This window comes from Mizuhopecten yessoensis, unplaced genomic scaffold (genome assembly GCF_002113885.1).
Source record: "Mizuhopecten yessoensis strain PY_sf001 unplaced genomic scaffold, ASM211388v2 scaffold4999.1, whole genome shotgun sequence".
Taxonomy (NCBI): Eukaryota; Metazoa; Mollusca; class Bivalvia; order Pectinida; family Pectinidae; genus Mizuhopecten; species Mizuhopecten yessoensis.
Window position 1 is genome coordinate 316,211 of NW_018405827.1, and position 19,403 is coordinate 335,613.

At 39.9% G+C, this 19,403-nt stretch overlaps 1 protein-coding gene across 1 annotated transcript; it reads right to left on the reverse strand.

The window, feature by feature from the left end:
* Positions 1-10,914: 10,914 nt before the first annotated feature.
* LOC110450107 (mucin-5AC-like) lies at positions 10,915-18,664 on the reverse strand. Its single transcript, XM_021497369.1, has 2 exons — positions 18,343-18,664; positions 10,915-15,037 (listed from the first exon to the last, which is right to left on the reverse strand). The coding sequence occupies exons 1-2, from the start codon at positions 18,662-18,664 to the stop codon at positions 14,691-14,693; spliced, it is 669 nt and encodes a 222-aa protein (XP_021353044.1). The 3' UTR covers positions 10,915-14,690.
* Positions 18,665-19,403: the final 739 nt, after the last annotated feature.

Consider the following 19,403-nt stretch of genomic DNA (forward strand, 5'->3'; position numbering starts at 1 on the left):
CTGACAGCCTAGCTAACATCAGTACATTGAACTAATCCTGACAGCCTAGCTACAGTTTGTAACAGCAGTAAAACCGCATTGATAAGTCATGCGTCCATTGAACTAATCCTGACAGCCTAGCTAACAGTAGGACATTGAACTAATCCTGACAGCCTAGCTAACAGCAGTAAAACCGCCTTGATAAGTCATGCGTACATTAAACTAATCCTGACAGCCTTGCTAACAGCAGTACATTGAACTAATACTGACAGCCTAGCTAACAGTAGTACAGTGAACTAATCCTGACAGCCTAGCTAACAGCATTACATTAAACTAATCCTGACAGCCTAGCTAACAGCATTACATTGAATTAATACTGACAGCCTAGCTAACAGCATTACATTGAACTAACCCTGACAGCCTAGCTAACAGCATTACATTGAACTAACCCTGACAGCCTAGCTAACAGCATTACATTGAACTAATCCTGACAGCCTAGTTAACAGCATTACATTGAACTAATCCTGACAGCATAGCTAACAGTAGTACATTGAACTAATCCTGACAGCCTAGTTAACAGCATTACATTGAACTAATCCTGACAGCCTAGTTAACAGCATTACATTGAACTAATCCTGACAGCCTAGTTAACAGCATTACATTGAACTAATCCTGACAGCCGAGCTAACAGCATTACATTGAACTAATCCTGACAGCCGAGCTAACAGCATTACATTGAACTAATCCTGACAGCCTAGCTAACAGCAGTATTTACGTCCGTCGTAATGCATTGTTCTGCAGTATCATGTCACGAACTGTAAAATGGTACAGTTGATGGCGAAAATAAACACTTTGTTTCTGTTTTCATTATATTTCAGAAGTCCAATGTTTATTTTTCTTCTTAAGTGTATATCTCGTCAGGATGGAATCCGAAATTTCTACAATACTGTGCATCCAGAGCAACCATGTAGACAATATGGCGGTGACAAGAGGTCTACTCCCGGTTACCAAGTCTGACGTATATGCACGAACCGCCAAGTATCATGGCAAATTGTGAAAATAAGCGGCGACGTCCTTAAAACCGAAGAATACTTTAATTTCTACAATACATTCATGAAAGTGTCATTTGTCAGATTTTGTAAGCAAGGTTTAATTAAGGAGAATCAAGGACCATAAATTGTGACATTTTTTTATTTTATTTTCAGACACCGTAGAAACTCCTCCGGCTTATAACACACTGTGCCAGGACCATTTCCCGGATTCCTATTATGCATCGCGGAATTGTTATCATTATTATTATCATTTTTTATTTTATTTTTATTTTTCAAAACTTTTTGACACACATACATCAACCGGTCAATACAGCGCACACGTGCCCACATTGCAGGCAAAGCAAGGGTACATGTATCTAATAAGTTAACACCATGCCGCGGGATTTTTATATAGATTATAAGTGCACAATTAAAAAAATGTTTGCCATGATTTCTCTCTATTTTCTAGGATGGGGTCAGGTGACTCAGTGGAAAGAGAACAGATTATTACCAAACCTATGTGTGGATTTAAGGAATCACTTTAGATATCCTCGAATTGTTGTTTATCATTGACAAGAGAATATGTTTGAACTTTATTCATAGTCCTATCGCCTTGCTTGGCAACACCTCAATTTTGGCTTTAATATTGAACGTTCGCCCAGGTAGGCAATGGGTTCTGTCTCCAGGCTGTGACATTCAAAAGTCCTTAAAAATAGTAGTTGTTATTTCATGCTCAACGTTCAGTGTATAAAGGGTATGGCAACAACTGGTTCATCCGTTGACAGTATAATTTGACCGGATGGAATGCTGTGTTGGGTACCTTCGGCATGGTATTTCAGTAAGATTGCACTTTATAGTCGACATCAGTTCCGCGCTATCACAAGGAGGAAAATACACCATCATATCCTGTCTCTCTCACACACACACACGCACGCAACCACGCATGCACAACACACATGGAGGCCCGTTCTTAAGTGACCGAGGCTGTTGATAGAAAGCTAAACAAAATAAAACCAAACCAATCCGTACATCAGCGATGCGGTGCAATGATATTTACTAATGGTGACTATATACGCTATCAGTGCATCACTTACAAATATGATCTCTACCTTTCATTAACGTCCCAATGTACCACTGAAACTTTACCATATGTTTAGAAATGATAATATTCTAATAGGAGTTATCCCGACGAATCATCTGATACCAAAATGTACATACTTTAATAAATCATGGCATAGTTGTCACCGTAACAATTCTTGTTAACCTTACAGATTTGCTAAGTTTTACTGTCATACCTTCAGAATGTATCTGTGCATGTAGGAATGGGTTTTAACCGAATATGTCAGGCAACGATCTTATCAAGACGATCGTGTTCGGTGAAATCCTCGGATGATCGTAAAACAGTCGTGAAGTTAGGTCACAAAGAGAAAATTTGATCTTGAATAACATGAAATTCAGTATTTCCGCATTTTCAGACTTCTATTCCATGGATCTCCAACAATCGTTTTGTTCTAATATCTATCAGTGGATAGGTGTTACATTGTATGATCAACAGCTGAGTACTTGTTATAATAATTCACTCAGGATGGGAAATTTAAGGATTTTGATATATTACCTTTCCAGTGTCTTAATATGTAAATACAAAATAGATTGAGTACGAATACATTATATATAAAAATATATCTAATCAGATCACAAAAATAAAAAATACATCTAATAAGAATACGAAACACTTTTTTCCGTCTGATAATGGATATACGAAATATAAGGAGTCTGCTTACAGAGTATTACGTCAAACTCGTAGTCTATATACAATGTAATATCTTAGTAAGGCAGACATACAAAACGTATCCGTATGAAATGTTACGACACAGATATGTTTTGTACATGTACACCGCCATGTTCTATTGAATTGTGTAATGTCATGGTTTGTGACTTTTCAGTTGTATTCTTCATCTCGTCCAGAAAAAGTAACAAGCAGGCTTAATTTTATGAAATCTTTATTCAAATTTGATAAAAAAAAGAGATGAAAGAATATTAAAACATCAAATCATCATGTCGGTTCATCGATCGTTCTCCAATTTCATCGATCGTTCTCCCATTTCATCGATCGTCGATCGTTCTCCCATTTCATCGATCGTCGATCGTTCTCCCATTTCATCGATCGTCGATCGTTCTCCCATTTCATCGATCGTCGATCGTTCTCCCATTTCATCGATCGTCGATCGTTCTCCCATTTCATCGATCGTCGATCGTTCTCCCATTTCATCGATCGTCGATCGTTCTCCCATTTCATCGATCGTCGATCGTTCTCCCATTTCATCGATCGTTCTCCCTTTTCACTATTTGATTTGTAACATAAAGATAATTATGCATCAAACTTATCGATGAGTTTCGGACTTTTATCTTAATTCAGATCTCGTTAAAATTAATTTCGGTTAGTTTTTCATATTTATTTTCTATTATTTTGTTGGTGTTCATTTTTGAAAATATTCACAAACAATGAAGTGGTTTTATGCATTATATCTTGAGGGTAACTTAGTGGTTCCATAACTTGGAAACTTATCATACTTGAGGTTGTTTTAACCCTGTTGTGTTTTAAGATTTGTTCTAGCCTCGTATCAAGAACTTCTGAAGGAATGAAAATATAAAAACAAACATATATAAATGGTACACACCATTATTTTGAAATCATAAACATAGCCCACGTGTATGTTCTTTGTTCTATTTTTCATTTTTCCAAATACTATTAAGGGTTATATAAATAAAATAGGTTCCTAAATAGTATTTTGAGATGATCCCAAAAATCAAATCGATATCCACAATTACGTCAACTCTTGGAAATATAGTCAGCCTATACATTTGTACACTTACCTATACATTTTTTTTTATTTCATGAAACTTTGTTATCACTGAAGCATCTATAAGTATTTCTGTTAATAAAAAGCTTAAAGGGTATTTTCAAGTGATAAACTGTGCAGAGTATAAAAACCAAATACCCAGATACAACCAGCGTGCTACAGCTCGACATTTAGGAAGAGCAGCATATTTTCAGTACTCAATACAAGTCAACATCACACACTCGTATTTATCAACAAAATAAGGCGTAAAGTTGCATTTGTACTTAACAAATTAAAGCTAATGAAATCACAATTTGGTTACTCAAGTTTTGATACTGAAAGCAACACATTCAACCGTATTTTTCGCAATGCACACACACACCCGCGCATACACAAATATGATAAAATTAGAAGAAAATCCTCTTTTTTGTGACAAGTAAAAATATCTTTAAAAATATACAGATATCTTGCATGCACTAGTCTGTTACAAGCCATATACCAAGAAAGAAGTACCATACACCTCGTCAACAGTACATATCTCTTATTTCATTTTTTATAATATTAGGGTGGCTCCACAATTTCGCAATTAACCAGCAAAATTCGTTGAAACTTTCATAAAATGGTTATGCAACTATGTAGAGTTGATTTTATGAAAATCTAAACATTCTTATAGTTTGGGGACTTTTTTGGAAAAAATACCAAAAAATTGAATTTTCGACAATTTTAATATTTTCCTGAAGTACGTGTGATTATACATTTCCCGGTAAAATCTCGATATCGGGTATTGACATATCATCGGCACGCACGTGTATTATTGTTTACCAGGGGCCTGTTCGTTTATGCGGAACAACCGGTTTGACCGTTTATAAATGTAACAATTTCGGGTATAAATCCTGGCGGACCTGCAAATGTGTATGCAGGGCTTGCAAGGCTTTCTCAAGGCTCGCCTGAAAGCAGCATCAGATTACTAGGTCGGACCTTATTTAATACACGAACAACAGTGGCCCGATTGGTTTGACCGTTTGAACGAAAACGGCCCAGGTTTTACTATAATTTGCACTACGATAGTGAATGCCCGATACGCAATACGGAAATGACGACACGGTGTACACGCACATTTCGATCAAGATAATTGAGTCCGAGCTGTACTTTTTCCGGAAGTACGTCACAAATATGGACACTGATGACGATGTGTGGAGCCACCTTAAGGCTGTGTGTTAACAAAAAAATTGTGTAACCAAATGTCAAATTTCAAATAAAAACAACAACAATATTTTTAACAAACAGTTTCACCAAACGTAATTGTTTGTATTGCTTTGAATACAATATTTAACACAATGCCCCTATCCTTTTTTACACCGCTTTAACACATTTCCTCCATTTAACAAGCGTTTAATCCAATCCTACATCCTGCTCATCTAATCCGTCTTTTCGTATTGCAGAGTGATCTGCACTTGTGGGCAGCTATTGACTGTTACGTCATTAGTTTGTGAGAGTAACGTCATCAATTTTTGAGAAAACGACGTAATTTTCTCACACAAACCAATGACGTAACAATCAATACCTGCTCACAAGAGAAGAAAACTCTGCAATATGCACAGACGGAATAATACACGACGATACATGAGCTGACAGCACTCCATCAGGAGTCACGATATCACAGCTAGTCCGTCTGACTCCTTCAAAATAATCGGTCTTGGATGCTACACTGAAGTGCATAGCAACGGGATGAATGGCTGTTATAAGAACATACATTTAATTATGAAGTCTGATAGAAATGTTCCCTTTTTCCATCAATGGCATACGTTCGTGTTAAATGTATCTCCCTTTAACTATATTTTTTTTCGGTTATCAATACATATATAATAATTATGAATTTCCAATGTTATTGTATAGGTTCATTTGGGTGGACTCTCTCGAATGGAGATTTATATCACAGTAAGGTAGCATGCTGTATGCATACTTAATTCCCTCCACTACGCAAAATTGCAGCAAAACCAATACAGGTGAACCTTGACCTAAGTATATGACATTGTTTAAGAGCGGATATTCGTGTCTCCTGCTGACGTGCCGGAGACTGATCGATTGTAAATTGCTGAAATAAAATGATTATGCAAATTTTGTTGATGTTTGTTATATATGTAGAAAATATGTCAAACCTGTATATTTCATCATCCCGTGGTATCAATATAGGAAACTGTCTTATTCAACACCGCGTTGTATCAAAAGTATAACCTGTCTAATCAAACTCTCGTTTACGGTATCAACAATGAAACCTGGGCAACACTGACCCATGTTGTGTCAACAGTAGCACCTTTCTATTCCGACTACACATAGTATCATTTTTTTTAATTTCTTTTTTGAAACCTGTCTAATCAGATATCCCGTGATGACAAACATAAGACCTGTCTAGTCAAACACATCACGACATCAGCAGAGAAACATGTCAAACCCCGACCCCCATGGTACTGCCAGGGAACCTGTCAACCTGACACCTGGGTGTACTGTATCACGGTAAAACCTTTCTAATCCGAATCCCTATGGAATAAACAACCTGTCTAGCCAAACACCTCACGATGTCAACTGTCTTATATGACATACCATGGAATCAATTATAAAACTTGTATAATCCGACACCCGACAATGAAACATGCCCAGCCCCAAACCCCTTGATATTGACAACCCGTTGTATCAACACTGAGGTATGTTGTAACCGACACCCTGGTGTATCAACACTGAAATTTGTTGTAACAAACACCCTAGTGTATCAACACTGAAGTTTGTTGTAACCGACACCCCGTTGTATCAACACTGAGGTATGTTGTAACCGACACCCATTTGTATCAACACTGAGGTATGTTGTAACCGACACCCCGTTTTATCAACGCTGAGGTATGTTGTAACCGACTCCCCGTCGTATCAACACTGAGGGATGTTGTAACCGACTCCACGTTGTATCAACAATGAGGTATGTTGTAACAGACTCCCCGATGTATCAACACTGAGTTATGTTGTAACCGACGCCCCGTTGTATCAACACAGAGGTATGTTGTAACCAACACCCTGGTGTATCAAGGTATGTTGTAAACGACTCCCCGTTGTACCAACACTGAGGTATTTTGTAACCGACACCTCGTTGTATCAACACTGAGGTATGTTGTAAACGACTCCCCGTTGTATTAACACTGAGGTATGTTGTAACCGACTCCCCGTTGTATCAACACTGAGGTTTGTTGTAACCGACACCCCGTTGTATCAACACTGAGGTTACAACATACCTCAGTATTGATACACTAAGGTGTCGGTTACAACAAACCTCAGTGTTGATACACTAAGGTGTCGGTTACAACATACCTCAGTGTTGATACAACGTGGAGTCGGTTACAACATACCTCAGTGTTAATACAACGGGGAGTCGTTTACAACATACCTTGATACACCAGGGTGTCCGTTACAACAAACCTCAGTGTTGATACAACGGGGTATCGGTTACAACATACCTCAGTGTTGATACACCAAGGTGTCGGTTATAACATACCTTTGTGTTGATACAACGGGGAGTCGGTTACAACATACCTCAGCGTTGATACAACGGGGAGTCGGTTACAACATACCTTAGTGTTGATACACCAGGGTGTCGGTTATAACATACCTTAGTGTTGATACAACGGGGAGTCGGTTACAACATACCTCAGTGTTAATACAACGGGGAGTCGTTTACAACATACCTTGATACACCAGGGTGTCCGTTACAACAAACCTCAGTGTTGATACAACGGGGGGTCGGTTACAACATACCTCAGTGTTAATACAACGGGGAGTCGTTTACAACATACAGGGTGTTGGTTACAACAAACCTCAGTGTTGATACACCAAGGTGTCGGTTACAACAAACCTTAGTATTGATACACCAAGGTGTCGGTTACAACAAACCTTAGTGTTGATACACCAGGGTGTCCGTTACAACAAACCTCAGTGTTGATACAACGGGGTATCGGTTACAACATACCTCAGTGTTGATACAACAGGGAGTCGGTTACAACATACCTCAGTGTTAATACAACGGGGAGTCGTTTACAACATACCTTGATACACCAGGGTGTCCGTTACAACAAACCTCAGTGTTGATACAACGGGGTGTTGGTTACAACAAACCTCAGTGTTGATACAACGGAGTGTCGGTTACAACAAACTTCAGTGTTGATACACCAGGGTGTCGGTTACAACAAACCTTAGTATTGATACACCAAGGTGTCGGTTACAACAAACCTTAGTATTGATACACCAAGGTGTCGGTTACAACAAACCTTAGTGTTGATACACCAGGGTGTCGGATACAACAAACCTCAGTGTTGATACACCAAGGTGTCAGTTACAACAAACCTTAGTGTTGATACACCAAGATACAACGGAGTGTCGGTTACAACATACCTCAGTGTTGATACAACGGGGAGTCGGTTACAACATACCTTAGTGTTGATACACCAGGGTGTCGGTTATAACATACCTTAGTGTTGATACAACGGGGGGTCGGTTACAACAAACCTCAGTGTTGATACAACGGGGTGTTGGTTACAACAAACCTCAGTGTTGATACACCAAGGTGTCGGTTACAACATACCTCAGTGTTGATACACCAAGGTGTCGGTTATAACATACCTTTGTGTTGATACAACGGGGAGTCGGTTACAACATACCTCAGTGTTGATACAACAGGGAGTCGGTTACAACATACCTCAGTGTTGATACAACGGGGTGGGTGTCGGTTACAACAAACCTCAGTGTTGATACACCGGGGTGTCGGTTACAACATACCTCAGTGTTGATACACTAAGGTGTCGGTTACAACATACCTCAGTGTTGATACAACGGGGTGGGTGTCGGTTACAACAAACCTCAGTGTTGATACACCAAGGTGTCAGTTACAACAAACCTTAGTGTTGATACACCAAGGTGTCGGTAACAACAAACCTTAGTGTTGATACACCAGGGTGTCGGATACAACAAACCTCAGTGTTGATACACCAAGGTGTCGGTTACAACAAACCTCAGTATTGATACACCAAGGTGTCGGTTACAACAAACCTTAGTATTGATACACCAAGGTGTCGGTTACAACAAACCTTAGTGTTGATACACCAGGGTGTCGGATACAACAAACCTCAGTGTTGATACACCAAGGTGTCGGTTACAACAAACCTCAGTGTTGATACAACGGAGTGTCGGTTACAACATACCTCAGTGTTGATACAACGGGGGGTCGGTTACAACATACCTCAGTGTTAATACAACGGGGAGTCGTTTACAACATACCTCAGTGTTGATACAACGAGGTTTGTTGTAACCGACACCCCGTTGTATCAACACTGAGGTTTGTTGTAACCAACACCCTGGTGTAACAACACTGAGGGATGTTACCGACACCCTGGTATATCAACACTGAGGTTTGTTGTAACCGACACCCTGATGTATCAACACTGAGGTTTGTTGTAACCGATACCTTGGTGTATCAACACTGAGGTTTGTTGTAACCGACACCTTGGTGTATCAACACTGAGGTATGTTGTAACCGACACCCTGGTGTAACAACACTGAGGTATGTTGTAACCGACACCCTGGTGTAACAACACTGACTCCCCGTTGTATCAACACTAAGGTATGTTATAACCGACGCCTTGGTGTATCAACACTGAGGTATGTTGTAACCAACACCCTGGTATATCAACACTGAGGTATGTTGTAACCAACACCCTGGTATATCAACACTGAGGCATGTTGTAACCGACACCCTGGTGTAACAACACTGACTCCCCGTTGTATCAACACTAAGGTATGTTATAACCGACGCCTTGGTGTATCAACACTGAGGTATGTTGTAACCGCCACCTTGGTGTATCAACACTGAGGTATGTTGTAACCAACACCCTGGGATATCAACACTGAGGGATGTTGTAACCGACACCCTGGTGTAACAACACTGACTCCCCGTTGTATCAACACTAAGGTATGTTATAACCGACGCCTTGGTGTATCAACACTGAGGTATGTTGTAACCAACACCCTGGTATATCAACACTGAGGTATGTTGTAACCGACACTCCGATGTATCAACACTGAGGTTTGTTGTAACCGACACCCTGTTGAATCAACACTGAGGTTTGTTGTAACCGACACCTTGGTGTATCAACACTGAGGTATGTTGTAACCAACACCCTGGTATATCAACACTGAGGGATGTTGTAACCGACACCCTGGTGTAACAACACTGAGGTATGTTGTAACCGACACCCTGGTGTATCAACACTGAGGTATGTTGTAACCGACACCCTGGTATATCAACACTGAGGTATGTTGTAACCGACACTCCGATGTATCAACACTGAGGTTTGTTGTAACCGACACCCTGTTGTATCAACACTGAGGTATGTTGTAACCGACACCCTGGGGTAACAACACTGAGGTATGTTGTAACCGACACCCTGGGGTAACAACACTGAGGTATGTTGTAACCGACACCCTGGTATATCAACACTGAGGTATGTTGTAACCGACACCCTGGTGTATCAACACTGAGTATGTTGTAACCGACTCCCCGTTGTATCAACACTGAGGTATGTTGCAACCGACACCCTGCTGTATCAACACTGAGGTATGTTGTAACCGACACCCTGGTGTAACAAGACTGAGGTATGTTGTAACCGAAACCCCGGTGTAACAACACTGAGGTATGTTGTAACCGACACCCTGGTGTAACAAGACTGAGGTATGTTGTAACCGAAACCCCGGTGTAACAACACTGAGGTATGTTGTAACCGACACCCTGGGGTAACAACACTGAGGTATGTTGTAACCGACACCCTGGGGTAACAACACTGAGGTATGTTGTAACCGACACCCTGGTATATCAACACTGAGGTATGTTGTAACCGACACTCCGATGTATCAACACTGAGGTTTGTTGTAACCGACACCCTGGTGTATCAACACTGAGGGATGTTGTAACCGACACTCCGTTGTATCAACACTGAGGGTTGTTGTAACCGACACCCTGTTGTATCAACACTGAGGTATGTTGTAACCGACACCCTGGGGTAACAACACTGAGGTATGTTGTAACCGACACCCTGGTGTAACAAGACTGAGGTATGTTGTAACCGAAACCCCGGTGTAACAACACTGAGGTATGTTGTAACCGAAACCCCGGTGTATCAACACTGAGGTATGTTGTAACCGAAACCCCGGTGTAACAACACTGAGGTATGTTGTAACCGAAACCCCGGTGTAACAACACTGAGGTTTGTTGTAACCGACACCATGGTGTATCAACACTGAGGTTTGTTGTAACCAACACCCTGGTGTATCAACACTGAGGTTTGTTGTAACCGACACCATGGTGTATCAACACTGAGGTTTGTTGTAACCGACACCCTGGTGTATCAACACTGAAGTTTGTCGTAACCGACACCTTAGTGTATAAACACTGAGGTATGTTGTAACCGACACCCTGGTGTATCAACACTGAAGTTTGTCGTAACCGACACCCTGGTATATCAACACTGAGGTATGTTGTAACCAACACCCTGGTGTATCAACACTGAGGTATGTTGTAACTGACACCCTGGTGTATCAACATTGAGGTATGTTGTAACCGACACCCTGGTGTATCAACACTGAAGTTTGTCTTAACCGACACCCTGGTATATCAACACTGAGGTATGTTGTAACCGACACCCCGTTGTATCAACACTGAGGTATACTGTAACCGACACCCCGTTGTATCAACACTGAAGTTTGTTGTAACCGACACCCTGGTGTATCAACACTGAAGTTTGTTGTAACCGACACCCCGTTGTATCAACACTGAAGTTTGTCGTAACCGACACCTTAGTGTATCAACACTGAGGTATGTTGTAACCGACACCCTGGTGTAACAACACTGAGGTATGTCGTAACCGACACACCGTTGTTTTTTTATGCATCAATATTGAATTCAACACTAACGACCAGATAAAAAGGACACTTTTGAAGTCGTTGTTTCCGAAGATAAATCGGCTTAGTAATCATTTAAGACTGAGGCGGTTTACGATAGGTACATGGATTGAACGTTAGATGAGATTAATGGTATAAGTTAAATATCGAATGCGTGAATAGAAATACAAATACATAATTATGAAACTGCTTCATAAACGCTACTTTCATCGACCTCAGAGCATAGCTGATAGTGAAGACATATTTTTAAAAGCAATAGCATATATAAGCCGCCGGATCTTAACACATTTATGTACAAAGGGATGTTTTTGATGACATTTCTGTTGGATCAATTATTGACTGTACAATGTAATACAATACAAAACAATACATTGTTGTATTGTACTATTGACAATCACACGCTACAATAGCGTACCTTACAATTAATGAACTGTTATTACAGTTATATGGTGAATATGTAACTATTACAATTACCCACAGGTACTCCGATATATACCACTGGATACATACAGGTACTGCTGTGATTACCACTAATTACAAACATGTTGTGTTGTATTTACTACCTGTAACGTACAGATGTTCCTGAATGTACCACCTATGAAAGACAGTTTATCATAAACAACATAGGGGTATTACTATATCTATCACCAATTATATACAGGGATTATTGTATATACATCTATCAGTAATAACAAACTGGTATTGTTGTAGCTACATTGTATCACCAATCATATACAGGGATTATTGTATATACATCTATCAGTAATAACAAACCGGTATTGTTGTAGCTACATTGTATCACCAATTAAATACAGGGATTATTGTATATACATGTATCAGTAATATCAAACTGGTATTGTTGTAGCTAAATTGTATCACCAATTAAATACAGGGATTATTGTATATACATGTATCAGTAATAACAAACTGGTATTGTTGTAGCTACATTGTATCACCAATTAAATACATGGATTATTGTATATATATATCAGTAATTACATAGTGTTATTATGGTATTAACCATCAATTATATGTAAATATTTCTATATTTCTCACTAATTGCATACACATATTACTGTATCAATAATTACATACAGATACAATGACATACTAAAACATGCGTTGCAATTTTCACCACTAATTATATTATATTATTTTTTATGTCACTAATTACATACATTTATTGCAGTATTTATCACAGATTACATGGTATGTACATGTACATACAAGTACAATCATTGCAGTATTTTCAACAAATATATAAAAGTTGCCGTATCGTTCTCTAAAAATTTATTTAAAAAAGTATATTGGTGTATTATCAACCATTACCTACAGATATGGCGGTAAATATAACCAATGTGAATATAAACTGTCCATTTCTACTCGACATGAAAAATATATAATAATTTCTACAGGTATTACAAGTACAGTAATATAATTTAAAACACGACAGCTAAAACCTTAACTTTTATTTCTTACTTAATTGACCTTTCAATCTTCTCCCACCTGATTGGCATGTGCAACGTGCCTTAGATCATCACTCCTCGAAACTTTTTATAGCTGATCATGAGTTATCTGCTCTTCGAAACTATTTATAGCTGATCATGAGTTCTCCGCTCTTCGAAACTATTTATAGATAATCATGAGTTCTCCGCTCTTCGAAACTATTTATAGATGATCATGAGTTATTCGCTCTTTGAGACTATTTATAGCTGAGTTCTCATCTTCTCCAAACTATTAATAGTGGAGTTCTCCATTTTTCCAAACTTGTTATAGCTAAGTTCTCCACTCTTTCAAACTATTTATAGCTGAGATATCCCTCCTCCAAACTGTTTATAGCTGAGATCTCCATTCATCCAAACTATTTATAGCGGAATTCTCCACTTCTCAAAACTATTTATAGATGAGATCTTTACTTTTCCAAACTGTTTATAGCTGAGATCTCGACTTATCCAAACTATTTATAGCCGAGATCTCGACTTATCCGAACTATTTATAGCTGAGATCTCGACTTATCCGAACTATTTATGGCTGAGATCTCGACTTATCCAAACTATATATAGTTGAGATCTCGTCTTATTCCGACATTTTTTAGCTGAGATCTCGACTTATCCAGACTTTTCATAGTTGATATTTCCACCTCTCTAAACTCTTGATAGTTTGGGTTTATAATTCTCCAAATTATGACTGCAGTCAACACTTACCCAGACTAGTTATAATCACTTCCCATACACTACCTCTGTCCTTAACACTTTACATCCCAAGAAGTTATAGCAAGAAATTATCACATTTCCAAAGTACAATCACTAGTCACAATATTATACTTTGATCAGTCACATGGTTGTAGTTTAATCTATAATATCATTGCACCCGCCGAGTTATCAAACAGTTTCGCGTTTGAGCAGAAAAGCAACCCCTTCCCGCCATCCATTTGTATTATGATATCTTTCAAACATCAGCGATAAAAGTCACAACCTGTGTTAGCTGTAGATTGTGTTCTACCGTTTTAATTAGAAGTAGAATGAATGTCAGTCAAAGCAACATATACTTGTATCATGATCATATAATAACAATACTTAACAAAAAATGTCAAACTCAGTTTTTCAGTACTAGTGTGTAGATTCGTATGTACCGAACTCTTTTGATTGTTTCAAAATTATTTGCCCTTTTCCTTGCTGTACAGATAATAATACAAAAAGACGATGACATCTAGTCTCTCTCCCTTAGTCTTATCACAATTGTTTGGACGGAAGTGATTCGCTCAACATATAAACTAAAAAAAAAGATTTGTCACAGCGCGTTCGAATGGTGTATATCACGTACGAGACTAATATACTAGATATTTGGTGAATCATTCGACGTCGCTAACCTTCTTGTGGCTACACATTGTGTGGTAAAATATCTTCAATCCGTTCAGAAACCTGGGAAGGTCTATGATTACAACCGCTCCAAACACTACTGCCAGCATTCCTGCGCCTAAGTAGCCTAGCCCCTTTGCTGAAACCCTTTCATCTGGTATGCTAATAAGTTTTCGTTTCCATGACGACAAGTCCTTTTTCTCGACTGTCAGCTCCTTTTTGAGAGTTTCTATCTGGGATTGTAACTCTTCTGGAGACATTGATGTCATCTTGTTACTGTTACAGAAACAGTGGTAGCAGGAACTGGTGGGCGTTCCTGTGTACACGTTGGTGAGGGATTCTACAGAAAAAAAACAGACAAATTAGTAGTACAGGAAAGGTAGATTTTGCATCTTGCAAGGATCAGACCAGATCTCTAACAAGGGTATCATAACAGGAAAAAGGAAAAAAAGGTGAGAATCAGAGTAAGGAAGGATGCTAAGGTCAGTATCGGAGTAAGGAAGGGTGATAAGGTGAGAATCAGGATAAGGAAGGTTGATAAGGTCAGTATCAGAGTACAGAAGGGTGATAAGGTGAGTATCAGAGTAAGGAAGGGTGATAAGGTGAGAATCAGAGTACAGAAGGGTGATAGGATGAGTATCAGAGTAAAGAAGAATGATAAGGTGAGTATCAGAGTAATGAAGGGTGATAAAGTGAGAATCAGACTAAGGAAGGGTGATAAGGTGAGTATCAGAGTAAGGAAGGGTGATAATGTGAGTATCAGAGTAAGGAAGGGTGGTAAGGTGAGTATCAGAGTAAAGAAGGGTGGTAAGGTGAGTATCAGAGTAAAGAAGAATGATAAGGTGAGTATCAGAGTAAAGAAGGGTGGTAAGGTGAGTATCAGAGTAAAGAAGAATGATAAGGTGAGTATCAGAGTAAGGAAGGGTGATAAGGTGAGTATCAGAGTAATGAAGAATGTTAAGGTGAGTATCAGAGTAATGAAGGGTGGTAAGGTGAGTATCAGAGTAAAGAAGAATGATAAGGTGAGTATCAGAGTAAGGAAGGGCGATAAGGTGAGTATCAGAGAAATGAAGGGTGATAAGGTGAGTATCAGAGCAAGGAAGGGTGATAAGGTGAGTATCAGAGTAAGAAAGGGTGATAAGGCGAGTATCAGAGTAATGAAGGGTGATAAGGTGAGGATCAGAGTAAGAAAGGGTGATAAGGTGAGAATCAGAGTAAGGAAGGGTGATAAGGTGAGAATCAGAGTAAGGAAGGGTGATAAGGTGAGAATCAGAGTAAGGAAGGGTGATAAGGTGAGAATCAGAGTACAGAAGGGTGATAGGATGAGTATCAGAGTAAAGAAGAATGATAAGGGGAGTATCAGAGTAAGGAAGGGTGATAAGGGGAGTATCAGAGAAAGGAAGGGTGGTAAGGTGAGGATCAGAGTAAGGAAGGGTGGTAAGGTGAGTATCAGAGTACGGAAGAATGAAAAGGTGAGTATCAGAGTAATGAAGGGTGGTAAGGGGAGTATCAGAGTAATGAAGGGTGATAAGGTGAGAATCAGAGTAAGGAAGGGTGATAAGGTGAGATTAGAGGAAGGAAGGGTGATAAGGTGAGTATCAGAGAAAGGAAGGGGGGTAAGGTGAGTATCAGAGTAAGGAAGGGTGATAATGTGAGTATCAGAGTAAGGAAGGGTGGTAAGGTGAGAATCAGAGCACAGAAGGGAGATTAAGAGAGTATCAGAGTAAAGAAGAATGATAAGGGGAGTATCAGAGTAAGGAAGGGTGATAAGGTAAGTATCAGAGTAAGAAAGGGTGATAAGGTGAGTATCAGAGTAAGAAAGGGTGATAAGGCGAGTATCAGAGTAATGAAGGGTGATAAGGTGAGGATCAGAGTAAGAAAGGGTGATAAGGTGAGTATCAGAGTAAGGAAGGGTGGTAAGGTGAGAATCAGAGCACAGAAGGGTGATTAAGTGAGTATCAGAGTAAAGAAGAATGATAAGGTGAGTATCAGAGTAAGGAAGGGTGATAAGGTGAGTATCAGAGTAAAGAAGGATGTTAAGGTGAGTATCAGAGTAAGGAAGGTTGGTAAGGTGAGTATCAGAGTAAGAAAGGGTGATAAGGTGAGTATCAGAGTAAAGAAGGATGTTAAGGTGAGTATCAGAGTAAGGAAGGGTGGGAAGGTGAGTATCAGAGTAAGGAAGGGTGGTAAGGTGAGTATCAGAGAACGGAAGGGTGTTAAGGTGAGTATCAGAGTAAGGAAGGGTGGTAAGGTGAGTATCAGAGTAAGGAAGGGTGGTAAGGTGAGTATGATAAGGTGAGTATCAGAGTACGGAAGGGTGGTAAGGTGAGTATGACAGTAAGGAAGGCGATAAGATGAGTATCAGAGTACGGAAGGGTGATAAGGTGAGTATCAGAGTAAGGAAGGGTGATAAGGTGAGATTAGAGTAAGGAAGGGTGATAAGGTGAGTATCAGAGAAAGGAAGGATGACAAGGTGAGTATCAGAGTACGGAAGGTTGACAAGGTGAGTATCAAAGTACGGAAGGTTGATAAGGTGAGTATCAAAGTACGGAAGGTTGATAAGGTGAGTATCAGAGTACGGAAGAATGAAAAGGTGAGTATCAGAGTAATGAAGGGTGGTAAGGTGAGTATCAGAGTAAGGAAGGGTGGTAAGGTGAGTATCAGAGTAAGGAAGGGTGATAAGGTGAGTATCAGAGTAAGGAAGGGTGGTAAGGTGAGTATCAGAGTAAGGAAGGGTGGTAAGGTGAGTATCAGAGTAAGGAAGGGTGGTAAGGTGAGTATCAGAGTAAGGAAGGGTGGTAAGGTGAGTATCAGAGTAAGGAAGGGTGGTAAGGTGAGTATCAGAGTAAGGAAGGGTGGTAAGGTGAGTATCAGAGTAAGGAAGGGTGGTAAGGTGAGTATCAGAGTAAGGAAGGGTGGTAAGGTGAGTATCAGAGTAAGGAAGGGTGGTAAGGTGAGTATCAGAGTAAGGAAGGGTGGTAAGGTGAGTATCAGAGTAAGGAAGGGTGGTAAGGTGAGTATCAGAGTAAGGAAGGGTGGTAAGGTGAGTATCAGAGTAAGGAAGGGTGGTAAGGTGAGTATCAGAGTAAGGAAGGGTGGTAAGGTGAGTATCAGAGTAAGGAAGGGTGGTAAGGTGAGTATCAGAGTAAGGAAGGGTGGTAAGGTGAGTATCAGAGTAAGGAAGGGTGGTAAGGTGAGTATCAGAGTAAGGAAGGGTGGTAAGGTGAGTATCAGAGTAAGGAAGGGTGGTAAGGTGAGTATCAGAGTAAGGAAGGGTGGTAAGGTGAGTATCAGAGTAAGGAAGGGTGGTAAGGTGAGTATCAGAGTAAGGAAGGGTGGTAAGGTGAGTATCAGAGTAAGGAAGGGTGGTAAGGTGAGTATCAGAGTAAGGAAGGGTGATAAGGTGAGTATCAGAGTAAGGAAGGGTGGTAAGGTGAGTATCAGAGTACGGAAGGGTGATAAGGTGAGTATCAGAATACGGAAGGGTGATAAGGTGAATATCAGAGTACGGAAGGGTGGTAAGGTGAGTATCAGAGTAAGGAAGGGTGGTAAGGTGAGCATCAGAGAACATACATGTAAGGGCAATACGGTGAGTATCAACGTAAGGATTGAAGACTGTGTGTTTGCGCTTACTTAGATACTGACCTGTACTGAGAGCGGCAGTAGTTAAATCCACTGTCGTGATAGTATTACTTAGTTGTGGGGTGGCTGTTGACGAAGTTTGTTGTGTGCCCAATATTGTGACAGAGCTAGTTTCCAGTTGTATTGTTGTTGCTGATGACGTCAGGCTTGCAGTTGCTACACCAGGAGCGATGGTGGTGATGGCTTCTGAGGCGACAGTGGTTGTGGCTTCTGGGGCGACAGTGGTTGTGGCTTCTGGGGCGACAGTGGTTGTGGCTACTAGAGGTGCGCTCGAATAGCAAGGCTCAGCTATGACGGAATTTGGGTCTGCTGTTATGACCGACATTTTTATGATATCTAAAATACACCAAAAGAAAAAAGATATGAAAATTGGACTTGAACAATGTCTTACATTGAAGCATAAATAACAAGTATGCTTGAGAAATATAAGCTTGCGCAGTGTTGCATTTCCAGTTTCGAGATGGCAGAATTGGTAGTGTTACTTTATTGGATATTGTTGGGTATGTAGTGTTACTGTACTGGATATTGTTGGGGATGTAGTGTTACTGTAATGGATATGGGTATGTAGTGTTACTGGACTGCAGATTGTTGGGTATGTAGTGCTACTGTACTGGATATTGTTGGGCATGGAGTGTAACTCTACTGGATATTTTTGGGTATGTAGTGTAACTGTAATGGATATTGTTGGGTGGGTAAGTAGTGTTACTGTACTGCAGATTGTTGGGTATGTAGTGTACCTCTACTGGATATTGTTGGGAATGTAGTGTTACTGTACTGCGAATTGTTGGGTATGTAGTGTACTGTAATGGAGATTGTTGGGGATGTAGTGTTACTGTAATGGAGATTGTTGGGTATGTAGTGTTACTGTACTGCAAATTGTTGGGTATGTAGTGTTACTGTACTGCAGATTGTTGGGTATGTAGTGCTACTGTACTGGATATTGTTGGGTATGTAGTGTAACTCTACTGGATATTGTTGGGTATGTAGTGTAACTCTACTGGATAATGTTGGGTATGTAGTGTTACTGTAATGGAGATTGTTGGGTATGTAGTGTTACTGTAATG

Excerpts from the sequence above, each read along its gene's own strand:
- LOC110450107 (XM_021497369.1), bottom strand. The coding sequence starts at position 18,664 with ATGTCGGTCATAACAGCAGACCCAAATTCCGTCATAGCTGAGCCTTGC. Across the intron at positions 15,038-18,342 it reads TACTGCCGCTCTCAGTACAG|AATCCCTCACCAACGTGTAC; the intron begins GTCAGTATCTAA and ends TTTTTTCTGTAG.